Source organism: Mizuhopecten yessoensis, unplaced genomic scaffold (assembly GCF_002113885.1).
Source record: "Mizuhopecten yessoensis strain PY_sf001 unplaced genomic scaffold, ASM211388v2 scaffold8011, whole genome shotgun sequence".
Lineage (NCBI taxonomy): Eukaryota > Metazoa > Mollusca > Bivalvia > Pectinida > Pectinidae > Mizuhopecten > Mizuhopecten yessoensis.
In genome coordinates this window covers 129951-146181 of record NW_018407334.1, presented here as the reverse complement: position 1 = coordinate 146181, position 16231 = coordinate 129951, and the positions used below count along the sequence as shown (strand labels likewise).

At 36.9% G+C, this 16231-nt stretch overlaps 1 protein-coding gene across 1 annotated transcript in view; it reads right to left on the bottom strand.

The window, feature by feature from the left end:
* Window positions 1-16231, bottom strand: part of LOC110454679 (nose resistant to fluoxetine protein 6-like) — a 68702-nt gene that overhangs the window by 17627 nt on the left and 34844 nt on the right. Inside the window, exons 10-12 of the mRNA XM_021504319.1 lie at window positions 12216-12295; window positions 3166-3291; window positions 2794-2920 (exon numbers count right to left, since the gene is read on the bottom strand). Of these exons, the coding sequence (XP_021359994.1) occupies window positions 2794-2920; window positions 3166-3291; window positions 12216-12295 (333 nt within the window). The remainder of the gene's footprint in view (window positions 1-2793; window positions 2921-3165; window positions 3292-12215; window positions 12296-16231) is intronic.

Here is a 16231-nt window from a genome sequence, read left to right as displayed (position 1 = left end):
TGTACATCAATATCTGTCCTATATCATACGATGTACATCAGTATCTGTCCTATACCATAAGATTTTCATCAATATCTGTCCCGTATTATATGATGTACATCAATATCTGTCCTATATCATATGATGTACATCAATATCTGTCCTATACCATATGATATACATCAATATCTGTCCCGTATTATATGATGTACATCAATATCTGTCCTATATCATACGATGTACATCAATATCTGTCCTATACCATATGATGTACATCAATATCTGTCCCGTATTATATGATGTACATCAATATCTGTCCTATATCATATGATGTACATCAATATCTGTCCTATACCATATGATATACATCAATATCTGTCCCGTATTATATGATGTACATCAATATCTGTCCCATATCATATGATGTACATCAATATCTGTCCTATACCATATGATATACATCAATATCTGTCCCGTATTATATGATGTACATCAATATCTGTCCTATATCATACGATGTACATCAATATCTGTCCTATACCATATGATGTACATCAATATCTGTCCCGTATTATATGATGTACATCAATATCTGTCCTATATCATATGATGTACATCAATATCTGTCCTATACCATATGATATACATCAATATCTGTCCTATACCATATGATGTACATCAATATCTGTCCCGTATTATATGATGTACATCAATATCTGTCCTATATCATACGATGTACATCAATATCTGTCCTATACCATATGATGTACATCAATATCTGTCCCGTATTATATGATGTACATCAATATCTGTCCTATATCATATGATGTACATCAATATCTGTCCTATACCATATGATATACATCAATATCTGTCCTATACCATATGATGTACATCAATATCTGTCCCGTATTATATGATGTACATCAATATCTGTCCTATATCATACGATGTACATCAATATCTGTCCTATACCATATGATGTACATCAATATCTGTCCCGTATTATATGATGTACATCAATATCTGTCCTATATCATATGATGTACATCAATATCTGTCCTATACCATATGATATACATCAATATCTGTCCTATACCATATGATGTACATCAATATCTGTCCCGTATTATATGATGTACATCAATATCTGTCCTATATCATACGATGTACATCAATATCTGTCCTATACCATATGATGTACATCAATATCTGTCCCGTATTATATGATGTACATCAATATCTGTCCTATATCATATGATGTACATCAATATCTGTCCTATACCATATGATATACATCAATATCTGTCCTATACCATATGATGTACATCAATATCTGTCCCGTATTATATGATGTACATCAATATCTGTCCTATATCATACGATGTACATCAATATCTGTCCTATACCATATGATATACATCAATATCTGTCCCGTATTATATGATGTACATCAATATCTGTCCTATATCATACGATGTACATCAATATCTGTCCTATACCATATGATGTACATCAATATCTGTCCCGTATTATATGATGTACATCAATATCTGTCCTATATCATATGATGTACATCAATATCTGTCCTATACCATATGATATACATCAATATCTGTCCTATACCATATGATGTACATCAATATCTGTCCCGTATTATATGATGTACATCAATATCTGTCCTATATCATACGATGTACATCAATATCTGTCCTATACCATATGATGTACATCAATATCTGTCCCGTATTATATGATGTACATCAATATCTGTCCTATATCATATGATGTACATCAATATCTGTCCTATACCATATGATATACATCAATATCTGTCCTATACCATATGATGTACATCAATATCTGTCCCGTATTATATGATGTACATCAATATCTGTCCTATATCATACGATGTACATCAATATCTGTCCTATACCATATGATATACATCAATATCTGTCCCGTATTATATGATGTACATCAATATCTGTCCTATATCATACGATGTACATCAATATCTGTCCTATACCATATGATGTACATCAATATCTGTCCCGTATTATATGATGTACATCAATATCTGTCCTATATCATATGATGTACATCAATATCTGTCCTATACCATATGATATACATCAATATCTGTCCTATACCATATGATGTACATCAATATCTGTCCCGTATTATATGATGTACATCAATATCTGTCCTATATCATACGATGTACATCAATATCTGTCCTATACCATATGATGTACATCAATATCTGTCCCGTATTATATGATGTACATCAATATCTGTCCTATATCATACGATGTACATCAATATCTGTCCTGTATTATATGATGTACATCAATATCTGTCCTTTATCATACGATGTACATCAATATCTGTCCTATTTCATATGAGGTACATCAATATCTTTCCTGTATTATATGATGCACATCAATATCTGTCCTTTATCATACGATGTATATCAATATCTGTCCTTTATCATACGATGTACATCAATATCTGTCCTATATCATACGATATACATCAATATCTGTCCTATATCATAACATGTACATCAATATCTGTCCTGTATTATATGATGTACATCAATATCTGTCCTTTATCATACGATGTACATCAATATCTGTCCTATATCATATGAGGTACATCAATATCTGTCCTGTATTATATGATGTACATCAATATCTGTCCTTTATCATACGATGTATATCAATATCTGTCCTATATCACATGATGTACATCAATATCTGTCCTTTATCATACGATGTACATCAATATCTGTCCTGTATCATTCCCTACCTTTGGTATCTTGTAATTGCAGTTGGTCCGGTACAGAATAGAGCCGGTTACTATGCCGACAATATACGGCCCCATGCGGCACCAGGGAATGATGTAATAGTCGTAAAAGTAATGAGTTTGGCCTTCTCTGAAAAGTGAAAAAAATCCTATCTATATCACATTAACAAAGTAGACATTTCATTTAAAGCATATAACTAAATAACGTGCACAGAAACACCAAGGCCTATCCGACAATGTTCAGACAATGTTCAGTTGGTGAGGAAACACCATGAGGTTTGTTAAAAAGGCCTTCTCAACGAGAAAGTTACATCATATTTCAAATAGATTTCAATAAAATAAATTGAATGCAAACAAGAAAATACATCTACTTACACCATTTTTGCAGGATTGACGCTTAACATGGATGCATTCAGCTCGTAATGTGTGGATACCACTCCCGTTGCTATGGTGATCCCCAATAAGGCCAAAAAATTGACAAATAATCCGATATTTTTGGAGCTGCAACAATGAAATAAAACGTCTGAAATATACCGACGTATTACATATTCCGACGTTTCACATATACCGACGTATCACATATACCGACGCATTACATATACCAACGTACTACATATACCGACGTATTGCATATACCGACATATCAAGTATACCGACGTATTAAATATACCGACGTATTACATATACAGATGTATTACATATACCAACGTTTTACGCATACCGATGTATTACATATACCGAAGTATTACATATACTAACGTATAACACATACCGACATATTACATGTAACGACGAATTACGCATACCGACGTATTACATGTACCGATTTATTACATATACCGACGTATAACATATACCGTCGTATCACATATATACCACGTATAGCATATACCGACGTATTACATATACCGTCGTATAACATATATACCACGTAAAGCATATACCGACGTATTACATATACCGAAGTATTACATATACCGACGCATTACATATACCGTCGTATCACATATATACCACGTAAAGCATATACCGACGTATAACATTTACCGAAGTATTTCATATATACCACGTAGAGCATATACCGACGTATTACATATACCGTCGTATCACATATATACCACGCATAGCATATACCGACGTATTACATATACCGTCGTATTACATGTACCGATTTATTACATATACCGACGTATTACATATACCGTCGTATCACATATATTCCACGTAAAGCATATACCGACGTATTACATATACCGTCGTATCACATATATACCACGTAAAGCATATACCGACGTATTACATTTACCGAAGTATTTCATATACCGACGCATTACATATACCGACGTGCAAATTATACCGACTAATCCCATATACCGACGAATCCCAAATACCGACGAATTACATATAATCACGTTTTAAATATACCGATAAATCAGATATACCGACGCATTACATATACCGACGCATTACATATACCGACGTATTACATATACCGACGCACAACATATACCGACGTATTAAATATACCGACGCATTACATATACCGATGTAGATCGAATGTCTACCACATCATCATCATACAATTGCTAACTCATAAGGATGTTTTTCTTCAGGATGTCTACTTCAGGATGCTTCCCTTCAGGATGATTTACTTGAGGATGCTTCCCTTCAGGATGAATCCGTCAAATCCAGAGTTTTTTTGATGTAAATAACAACCTTGATCACAATGGGTTTTTTTATGGTAGAAACGGACATCTTTGAGTTTCAAAACAGGCTCTAGGATAACGCATTTAACTTCACAAGGAGGAGGGCTACTGTGTCACTTCTAGGAATAGTAATGTTAATGATCGAGGGGGAGGGGCTACTGTGTCACTAACAGGGATAGAACTGTTAATGGTCGAGGTAGGAGGGGCTACTATGTCACTACCAGGGATAGAAATGTTAATGATCGGGGAGGAGGGGCTACTATGTCACTACCAGGGAAAGAAATGTTAACGATCGAGGGAGGAGGGACTTCGGTGTCACTACCAGGGATAGACATGTTAATCATCGAGGGAGGAGGGGCTACTTAGTCACTACCGGGGATAGACATGTTAATGATCGAGGGAGGAGGGGCTACTTAGTCACAACCGGGGATAGACATGTTAATGATCGAGGGAGGGGGGGCTACTAAGTCACTACCGGGGATAGAAATGTTAATGATCGAGGGAGGAGGGGCTACTTAGTCACAACCGGGGATAGACATGTTAATGATCGAGGGAGGAGGGACTTCAGTTTCACTACCGGGGACAGAAATGTTAATGATCGAGGGAAGAGGGGCTACTATGTCACTACCGGGGATAGACATGTTAATGATCGAGGTAGGAGGGGCTACTATGTCACTACCAGGGATAGAAATGTTAATGATCGAGGGAGGAGGGGCTACTTAGTCACAACCGGGGATAGACATGTTAATGATCGAGGGAGGAGGGACTTCAGTTTCACTACCGGGGACAGAAATGTTAATGATCGAGGGAAGAGGGGCTACTATGTCACTACCGGGGATAGACATGTTAATGTTCGAGGTAGGAGGGACTTCAGTTTCACTACCGGGGACAGAAATGTTAATGATCGAGGGAAGAGGGGCTACTATGTCACTACCGGGGATAGACATGTTAATGATCGAGGGAGGAGGGGCTACCTAGTCACTACCGGGGATAGACATGTTAATGATCGAGGGAGGAGGGACTTCAGTTTCACTACCGGGGACAGAAATGTTAATGATCGAGGGAAGAGGGGCTACTATGTCACTACCGGGGATAGACATGTTAATGTTCGAGGTAGGAGGGACTTCAGTGTCACTACCGGGGACAGAAATGTTAATGATCGAGGGAGTAATAACTACTTTGTCACTACCAGGGATAGAAATGTCAATGATCGAGCGAGGAGGGGCTACTTTGTCACTACCAGGGATAGAAATGTTAACGATCGGGGAGGAGGGGCTACTATGTCACTACCAGGGAAAGAAATGTTAACGATCGAGCGAGGAGGGGCTACTATGTCACTACCAGGGATAGAAATGTAAATGATCGGGGAGGAGGGGTTACTATGTAACTACCAGGGATAGATATGTTAATGATCGAGGGAGGAGGGGCTACTAAGTCACTACCGGGGATAGACATGTTAATGATCGAGGGAGGAGGGACTACTACATTTTGTAAGTCACTACCGGGGATAGACATGTTAATGATCGAGGGAGGAGGGACTACTACATTTTGTAAGTCACTACCGGGGATAGACATGTTAATGATCGAGGGAGGAGAGACTACTATGTCACTACCAGGGATAGAAATGTTAATGATCGGGGAGGAAGGGCTACTATGTCACTACCAGGGATAGACATGTTTATGATCGAGGGAGGAGGGGCTACTATGTCACTACCAGGGATAGAAATGTTAATGATCGGGGAGGAGGGACTACTATTTCACTACCAGGGATAGACATGTTAATGATCGAGGGAGGAGAGACTACTATGTCACTACCAGGGATAGAAATGTAAATGATCGGGGAGGAGGGGTTACTATGTCACTACCAGGGATAGATATGTTAATGATCGAGGGAGGAGGGGCTACTATGTCACTACCAGGGATAGAAATGTTAATGATCGAGGGAGGAGGAGCTACTATGCCACTACCAGGGATAGAAATGTTAACGATCGAGCGAGGAGGGGCTACTATGTCACTACCAGGGATAGACATGTTAATGATCGAGCGAGGAGGGGCTACTATGTCACTACCAGGGATAGACTTGTTAATGATCGAGACGGAGTCAGCTTGCACCAAGACAAATATATGATAATGAACTACAATTTATAAATATATTTTGGAGCATATTTTTTTAATAATACGACAAAAGAATTTCGCCTTCAGATAGCCTATTTTGAAGATTTGTTTGTCTTTAAATAATTAATAAATATAAATCATGGTCGTTTATATTCTCCTATACTTGAATTCAAGGACACTATACACACTTTTGTATGAACCATTTACTTCGGTCTTGACTTTCAACATGACCGACAGGAACAGCTGACAAGTATGCTGTTAGGTAAGTATGACAGTTTTGATGTTTCAATAGTGAATTTTGCCTTTTTAAATAGCACCAATTCCTGCTTCCCTCACCTACTGTTTTAATGGGCTAGCTCCGAATATCTGGTAGTCATGATTACTAATGATATATTTTAAATGCTGACAAATGTACAACACAAGGTTTTGAGAAATATGCCTTGATGAAGAATATGGGCGACATAACAACTTCAATGCGCGATATAAAAAAATCGTCTTTATAAAATTATACTTATAGGTGTACCTTGTGGTTGCGTTGCCACTACCTGGATGTACCTTTGAGAGAGTGAATGGACCTAGCTTTTGTAGCGGATCAGGATGTAGGTTCGATTTATTATATGATTTCAAAATCAACATTTGATTTAAACGAATATAAAACAAGCATGACAACATGTTCATTTATGATGATAAAACGAAAGACGGAGAATATCCATGTAAATAATTTACTTGCAAGTTAAGGAGCACCAGAAGGAGATAGCTCACATCATACTTACAAGTAAAGGGGTACCAGAAGGAAAGAGCTCACATCATACTTACAAGTAAAGGGGCACCGGAAGGAGAGGGCTCGCATCATACTTACAACTAAAGGGGCACCAGAAGGAGAGAGCTCACATCATACTTACAAGTAAAGGGGTACCAGAAGGAGAGGGCTCGCATCATACTTACAAGTAAAGGGGCACCAGAAGGAGAGAGCTCACATCATACACTTACAAGTAAAGAGTCACAAGAAGGAGAGGACTCACATCTTACTTACAAGTAAAGAGTCACAAGAAGGAGAGGGCTCACATCATACTTACAAGTAAAGAGTCACCAGAAGGAGAGAGCTCACATCATACACTTACAAGTAAAGAGTCACAAGAAGGAGAGGACTCACATCTTACTTACAAGTAAAGAGTCACAAGAAGGAGAGGGCTCACATCATACTTACAAGTAAAGAGTCACCAGAAGGAGAGAGCTCACATCATACACTTACAAGTAAAGAGTCACAAGAAGGAGAGGACTCACATCTTACTTACAAGTAAAGAGTCACAAGAAGGAGAGGGCTCACATCATACTTACAAGTAAAGAGTCACCAGAAGGAGAGAGCTCACATCATACACTTACAAGTAAAGAGTCACAAGAAGGAGAGGACTCACATCTTACTTACAAGTAAAGAGTCACAAGAAGGAGAAGTCTCACATCATACTTACAAGTAAAGAGTCACAAGAAGGAGAGGGCTCACATCATACTTACAAGTAAAGAGTCACCAGAAGGAGAGAGCTCACATCATACTTACAAGTAAAGAGTCACCAGAAGGAGAGAGCTCACATCATACTTACAAGTAAAGAGTCACCAGAAGGAGAGAGCTCACATCATACTTACAAGTAAAGAGTCACCAGAAGGAGAGAGCTCACATCATACTTACAAGTAAAGAGTCACCAGAAGGAGAGAGCTCACATCATACTTACAAGTAAAGAGTCACCAGAAGGAGAGAGCTCACATCATACTTACAAGTAAAGAGTCACCAGAAGGAGAGAGCTCACATCATACTTACAAGTAAAGAGTCACCAGAAGGAGAGAGCTCACATCATACTTACAAGTAAAGAGTCACCAGAAGGAGAGAGCTCACATCATACTTACAAGTAAAGAGTCACCAGAAGGAGAGAGCTCACATCATACTTACAAGTAAAGAGTCACCAGAAGGAGAGAGCTCACATCATACTTACAAGTAAAGAGTCACCAGAAGGAGAGAGCTCACATCATACTTACAAGTAAAGAGTCACCAGAAGGAGAGAGCTCACATCATACTTACAAGTAAAGAGTCACCAGAAGGAGAGAGCTCACATCATACTTACAAGTAAAGAGTCACCAGAAGGAGAGAGCTCACATCATACTTACAAGTAAAGAGTCACCAGAAGGAGAGAGCTCACATCATACTTACAAGTAAAGAGTCACCAGAAGGAGAGAGCTCACATCATACTTACAAGTAAAGAGTCACCAGAAGGAGAGAGCTCACATCATACTTACAAGTAAAGAGTCACCAGAAGGAGAGAGCCCACATCATACTTACAAGTAAAGAGTCACCAGAAGGAGAGAGCTCACATCATACTTACAAGTAAAGAGTCACCAGAAGGAGAGAGCTCACATCATACTTACAAGTAAAGGGGCACCAGAAGGAGAGGTCTCACATCATACTTACAAGTAAAGGGGCACAAGAAGGAGAGAGCTCACATCATACTTACAAGTAAAGAGTCACCAGAAGGAGAGAGCTCACATCATACTTACAAGTAAAGGGGCACCAGAAGGAGAGGTCTCACATCATACTTACAAGTAAAGGGGCACCAGAAGGAGAGAGCTCACATCATACTAACAAGTAAAGTGGCACCAGAAGGAGACGGCTCACATCATACTTACAAGTAAAGTGGCACCAGAAGGAGAGAGCTCACATCTTACTTACAAGTAAAGGGGCACCAGAAGGAGAGGTCTCACATCATACTTACAAGTAAAGGGGCACCAGAAGAAGAGAGCTCACATCATACTTACAAGTAAAGGGGCACCAGAAAGAGAGAGCTCACATCATACTTACAAGTAAAGAGTCACCAGAAGGAGAGGTCTCACAACATACTTACAAGTAAAGGGGCACCAGAAAGAGAGAGCCCACATCATACTTACAAGTAAAAAGTCACCAGAAGAAGAGAGCTCACATCATACTTACAAGTAAAAAGTCACCAGAAGGAGAGAGCTCACATCATACTTACAAATCATACTTACAAGTAAAAAGTCACCAGAAGAAGAGAGCTCACATTATACTTACAAGTAAAAAGTCACCAGAAGGAGAGGTCTCACATCATACTTACAGGTAACGGGGCATCAGAAGGAGAGAGCTCACATCATACTTACAAGTAAAGAGTCACCAGAAGGAGAGAGCCCACATCATACTTACAGGTAAAGGAGCACCAGGAGTGAGCTCACATCGTACTTACAAGTAAAGGGGCACCAGAAGGAGAGGACTCATATCATACTTACAAGTAAAAAGTCACCAGAAGGAGAAGTCTCACATCATACTTACAAGTAAAGAGTCACCAGAAGGAGAGGTATCACATCACACTTACAAGTAAAAAGTCACCAGAAGGAGAGGTCTCGCATCATACTTACAAGTAAAGGGGCACCAGAAGGAGAGAGCTCACATCATAATTACAAGTAAAAAGTCACCAGAAGGAGAAGTCTCACATCCCATAAGGAGAGAGCTCACATCATACTTACAAGTAAAGAGTAACCAGAAGGAAAGAGCTCACATCATACTTACAAGTAAAGAGTCACTAGAAGGAGAGAGCCCACATCATACTTACAGGTAAAGGAGCACCAGGAGTGAGCTCACATCTTACTTACAAGTAAAGGGGCACCAGAAGGAGAGAGCTCACATCATAATTACAAGTAAAAAGTCACCAGAAGGAGAAGTCTCACATCCCATAAGGAGAGAGCTCACATCATACTTACAAGTAAAGAGTTACCAGAAGGAGAGGTCTCACACCATACTTACAAGTAAAGAGTCACCAGAAGGAGAGGTCTCATATCATACTTACAAGTAAAAAGTCACCAGAAGGAGGAGTCTCACATCATACTTACAAGTAAAGAGTCACCAGAAGGAGATAGCCCACATCATACTTACAGGTAAAGGAGCACCAGGAGTGAGCTCACATCTTACTTACAAGTAAAGGGGCACCAGAAGGAGAGAGCTCACATCATAATTACAAGTAAAAAGTCACCAGAAGGAGAAGTCTCACATACATCATATTTACAAGTAAAGAGTCACAAGAAGAAGAGGGCTCACATCATACTTACAAGTAAAGAGTTACCAGAAGGAGAGGTCTCACATCATACTTACAAGTAAAGGGGCACAAGAAGGAGAGAGCTCACATCATACTTACAAGTAAAGAGTAACCAGAAGGAGACAGCCGACACCATACTTACAAGTAAAGGGGCACCAGAAGGAGAGAGCTCACATCATAATTACAAGTAAAAAGTCACCAGAAGGAGAAGTCTCACATCCCATAAGGAGAGAGCTCACATCATACTTACAAGTAAAGGCGCACCAGAAGGAGAGGGCTCACATCATACTTACAAGTAAAGAGTTACCAGAAGGAGAGGTCTCACACCATACTTACAAGTAAAGAGTCACCAGAAGGAGAGAGCCCACATCATACTGACAGGTAAAGGAGCACCAGGAGTGAGCTCACATCGTACTTACAAGTAAAGGGGCACAAGAAGGAGAGGACTCATTTTATACTTACAAGTAAAAAGTCACCAGAAGGAGAAGTCTCACATCATACTTACAAGTAAAGAGTCACAAGAAGGAGAGGGCTCACATCATACTTACAAGTAAAGGGGCACCAGAAGAGAGAACTCACATCATACTTACAAGTAAAGAGTCACCAGAAGGAGAGGTATCACATCACACTTACAAGTAAAAAGTCACCAGAAGGAGAGGTATCACATCATACTTACAAGTAAAAAGTCACCAGAAGGAGAGGTCTCACATCATCCTTACAAGTAAAGGGGCACCAGAGGGAGACACATCATACTTAAAAGTAAAGGGGAACCAGAAGGAGAGAGCTCACATCATACTTACAAGTAAAGAGTAACCAGAAGGAGACAGCCGACACCATACTTACAAGTAAAGGGGCACCAGAAGGAGAGAGCTCACATCATAATTACAAGTAAAAAGTCACCAGAAGGAGAAGTCTCACATACATCATATTTACAAGTAAAGAGTCACAAGAAGAAGAGGGCTCACATCATACTTACAAGTAAAGAGTTACCAGAAGGAGAGTTCTCACACCATACTTACAAGTAAAGAGTCACCAGAAGGAGAGAGCCCACATCATACTTACAGGTAAAGGAGCACCAGGAGCGAGCTCACATCGTACTTACAAGTAAAGGGGCACCAGAAGGAGAGGGCTCATATCATACTTACAAGTAAAAAGTCACCAGAAGGAGAGGTCTCACATCATCCTTACAAGTAAAGGGGCACCAGAGGGAGACACATCATAAGTAAAGGGGCACCAGAAGGAGAGGTCTCACATCATACTTACAGGTAACGGGGCATCAGAAGGAGAGAGCTCACATCATACTTACAAGTAAAGAGTTACCAGAAGGAGAGGTCTCACACCATACTTACAAGTAAAGAGTCACCAGAAGGAGAGGTCTCACATCATACTTACAAGTAAAGGGGCACAAGAAGGAGAGAGCTCACATCATACTTACAAGTAAAGGGGCACCAGAGGGAGACACATCATACTTAAAAGTAAAGGGGTACCAGAAGGAGAGAGCTCACATCATACTTACAAGTAAAGGGGCACCAGAAGGAGAGGGCTCACCACATAAAACTGCATATCATTGGCCAGGTACCACGACCAACCCATACACTGTAAACATCATTGAAACGGTTTAACAACGATATCTTGTATGTCAGTATATTTAACAATACTAAATTGTATGGTGATATATAAAAAGGGAACACTGTATGACAATATACATGTATATAGAAGTTAACACTTACTTTGTATGACGGTATCTACCAAAATAGTATTATTACATTGTACATTGCATTATGGTATACATTAAACTAACACTGTTACATTGCTTGGCATAATGTTTAAATTAATTATAACATTGTTACATTGTATGGCATCATGTTTAAATAAATTATAACACTGTTATATTGTATGGCATAATGTTTACATAAACTATAACACTGTTACATTGTATGGCAGAATGTTTACATAAAATATAACTCTGTTACATTGTATGGCAGAATGTTTAAATGTTAACTATGTTACATTGTATTGCAGAATGTTTAAATGTTAACACTGTTACATGGTATGGCATAATGTTTAAATGTAACACTGTTACATTGTATGGCAGAATATTTAAATAAATTATAACTCTGTTACATTGTATGGCAGAATGTTTAAATGTTAACTATGTTACCTTGTATGGCAGAATGTTTAAATGTAACACTGTTACATTGTATGGCAGAATATTTAAATAAATTATAACTCTGTTACATTGTATGGCAGAATGTTTAAATGTTAACACTGTTACATTGTATGGCAGAATGTTGAAATGTTACCTCTGTTACATTGTATGCCATAATGTTTAAATGTAACACTGTTACATTGTATGGCAGATTGTTTAAATGGAATACTGTTACATTGTATGGCAGAATGTTTAAATGTTAACACTGTTACATTGTCAGGCAGAATGTTTAAATGTAACACTGTTACATTGTATGGCAGAATGTTTAAATTTTAACTCTGTTACATTGTATGGCAAAATGTTTAAATGTTAACACTGTTACATTGTATGGCAGAATGTTTAAATTTTAACTCTGTTACATTGTATGGCAGAATGTTTAAATGCAAGCACTATTTAATTGTAAGTCAGAATGTTTAAATATTAACTCTGTTACATTGTATGGCTGAATGTTTAAATGTTAACTCTGTTACATTTTATGGCAATATGTTTAAATGATAACACTGTTATATTGTATGGAAGAATGTTTAAATGTTAACTCTGTTACATTTTATGGCAATATGTTTAAATGATACCACTGTTATATTGTATGGCAGAATGTTTAAATGTAACACTGTCACATTGTATGGCAGAATGTTTAAATGTTAACTCTGTTACATTGTATGGCAATATGTTTAAATGATAACACTGTTATATTGTATGGCAGAATGTTTAAATGTTAACTCTGTTACATTGTATGGCAGAATGTTTAAATGTTAACTATGTTACATTGTATGGCAGAATGTTTAAATGTTTACTATGTTACATCGTATGGCATAATGTTTAAATGTAACATTGTTACATTGAATGGCAGAATGTTTAAATGTTAACACTGTTACATTGTATGGCAGAATGTTTAAACGTTACCTCTGTTACATTGTATGGCATAATGTTTAAATGTAACACTGTTACATTGTATGGCAGAATGTTTAAATGGAATACTGTTACATTGTATGGCATAATGTTTAAATGTTAACACTGTTACATTGTATGGCATAATGTTTAAATGCAACACTGTTACATTGTTTGGCAGAATGTTCAAATGTTAACACTGTTACATTGTATGGCATAATGTTTAAAGGTTAACTTTGTTACATTGTATGGCAGAATGTTTAAATGTAACACTGTTACATTGTATGGCAGAATGTTTAAATGTTAACTAAGTTACATTGTATGGCATAATGTTTAAATGTTAACCCTGTTACTTTGTATGGCATAATGTTTAAATGCTAACACCGTTACATTGTATGGCATAATGTTTAAATGCTAACACCGTTACATTGTATGGCATAATGTTTAGATGTTAACTTTGTTACATTGTATGGCAGAATGTTGAAATGTTAACAATGTTACATTGTATGGCAGAATGTTTAAATGTTAACACTGTTACATTGTATACCAGAATGTTTAAATGTAACACTGTTACATTGTATGGCAGAATGTTTAAATGTTAACTATGTTACATTGTATGGCATAATGTTCAAATGTAACACTGTAACATTGTATGGCAGAATTTTTAAATGTTAACACTGTTACATTTAAACATTCTGTCATACAATGTAACAGAGGTAACATTTCAACATTCTGCCGTACAATGTAACATTGTATGGCAGATTGTTTAAATGGAATACTGTTACATTGTATAGCATTATGTTTAAATGTTAACGATGGTACATTGTATGGCAGAATTTTGAAATGTTAACAATGTTAGATTGTATGGCAGAATCTTTAAATATTAACACTGTTACATTGTATGGCAGAATGTTGAAATGTTAACAATGTTACATTGTATGGCAGAATGTTGAAATGTTACCTCTGTTACATTCTATGGCATAATGTTTAAATGTAACACTGTTACATTGTATGGCAGATTGTTTAAATGGAATACTGTTACATTGTATAGCATTATGTTTAAATGTTAACACTGTTACATTGTATGGCAGAATGTTTTAATGTTTTCACTGTTACATTGTAAGGCAGAATGTTTAAATGTAACACTGTTACATTGTATGGCAGAATCTTTAAATGTTCACACTGTTACATTGTATGGCAGAATGTTTAAATGTTAACTCTGTTACATTGTATGGCAGAATGTTTAAATGTAAACACTATTTCATTGTATGGCAGAATGTTTAAATGTTAACACTGTTACATTGTATGGCAGAATGTTTAAATGTTAAATGTGTTACATTGTATGGCATAATGTTTAAATGTAACACTGTTACATTGTATGGCATAATGTTTAAATGTTAACACTGTTACAGTGTATGGCAGAATGTTTAAATGTTAACTTTGTTTCATTGTATGGCAGAATGTTTAAATGTTAACACTGTTACATTGTATTTCAGAATGTTTAAATGTTAACTATGTTACATTGTATGGCATAATGTTTAAATGTTAACACTGTTACATTGTATGGCAGAATGTTTAAATGTTAACTTTGTTACATTGTATGGCAGAATGTTTAAATGTTTACTATGTTACATTGTATGGCAGAATGTTTAAATGTTAACTTTGCTTCATTGTATGGCAGAATGTTTAAATGTTAACACGGTTACATTGTATGGCAGAATGTTTAAATGTTAACACTGTTACATTGTATGGCAGAATGTTTAAATGTTAACACTGTTACATTGTATGGCAGAATGTTTAAATGTTAACACTGTTACATTGTATGGCAGAATGTTTAAATGTTAACACTGTTACATTGTATGGCAGAATGTTTAAATGTTAACACTGTTACATTGTATGGCAGAATGTTTAAATGTTAACACTGTTACATTGTATGGCAGAATGTTTAAATGTTAACACTGTTACATTGTATGGCAGAATGTTTAAATGTTAACACTGTTACATTGTATGGCAGAATGTTTAAATGTTAACACTGTTACATTGTATGGCAGAATGTTTAAATGTTAACACTGTTACATTGTATGGCAGAATGTTTAAATGTTAACACTGTTACATTGTATGGCAGAATGTTTAAATGTTAACACTGTTACATTGTATGGCAGAATGTTTAAATGTTAACACTGTTACATTGTATGGCAGAATGTTTAAATGTTAACACTGTTACATTGTATGGCAGAATGTTTAAATGTTAACACTGTTACATTGTATGGCAGAATGTTTAAATGTTAACACTGTTACATTGTATGGCAGAATGTTTAAATGTTAACACTGTTACATTGTATGGCAGAATGTTTAAATGTTAACACTGTTACATTGTATGGCAGATAGTTTAAATGTAGCACTGTTACATTGTATGGCAGAATGTTTAAATGTTA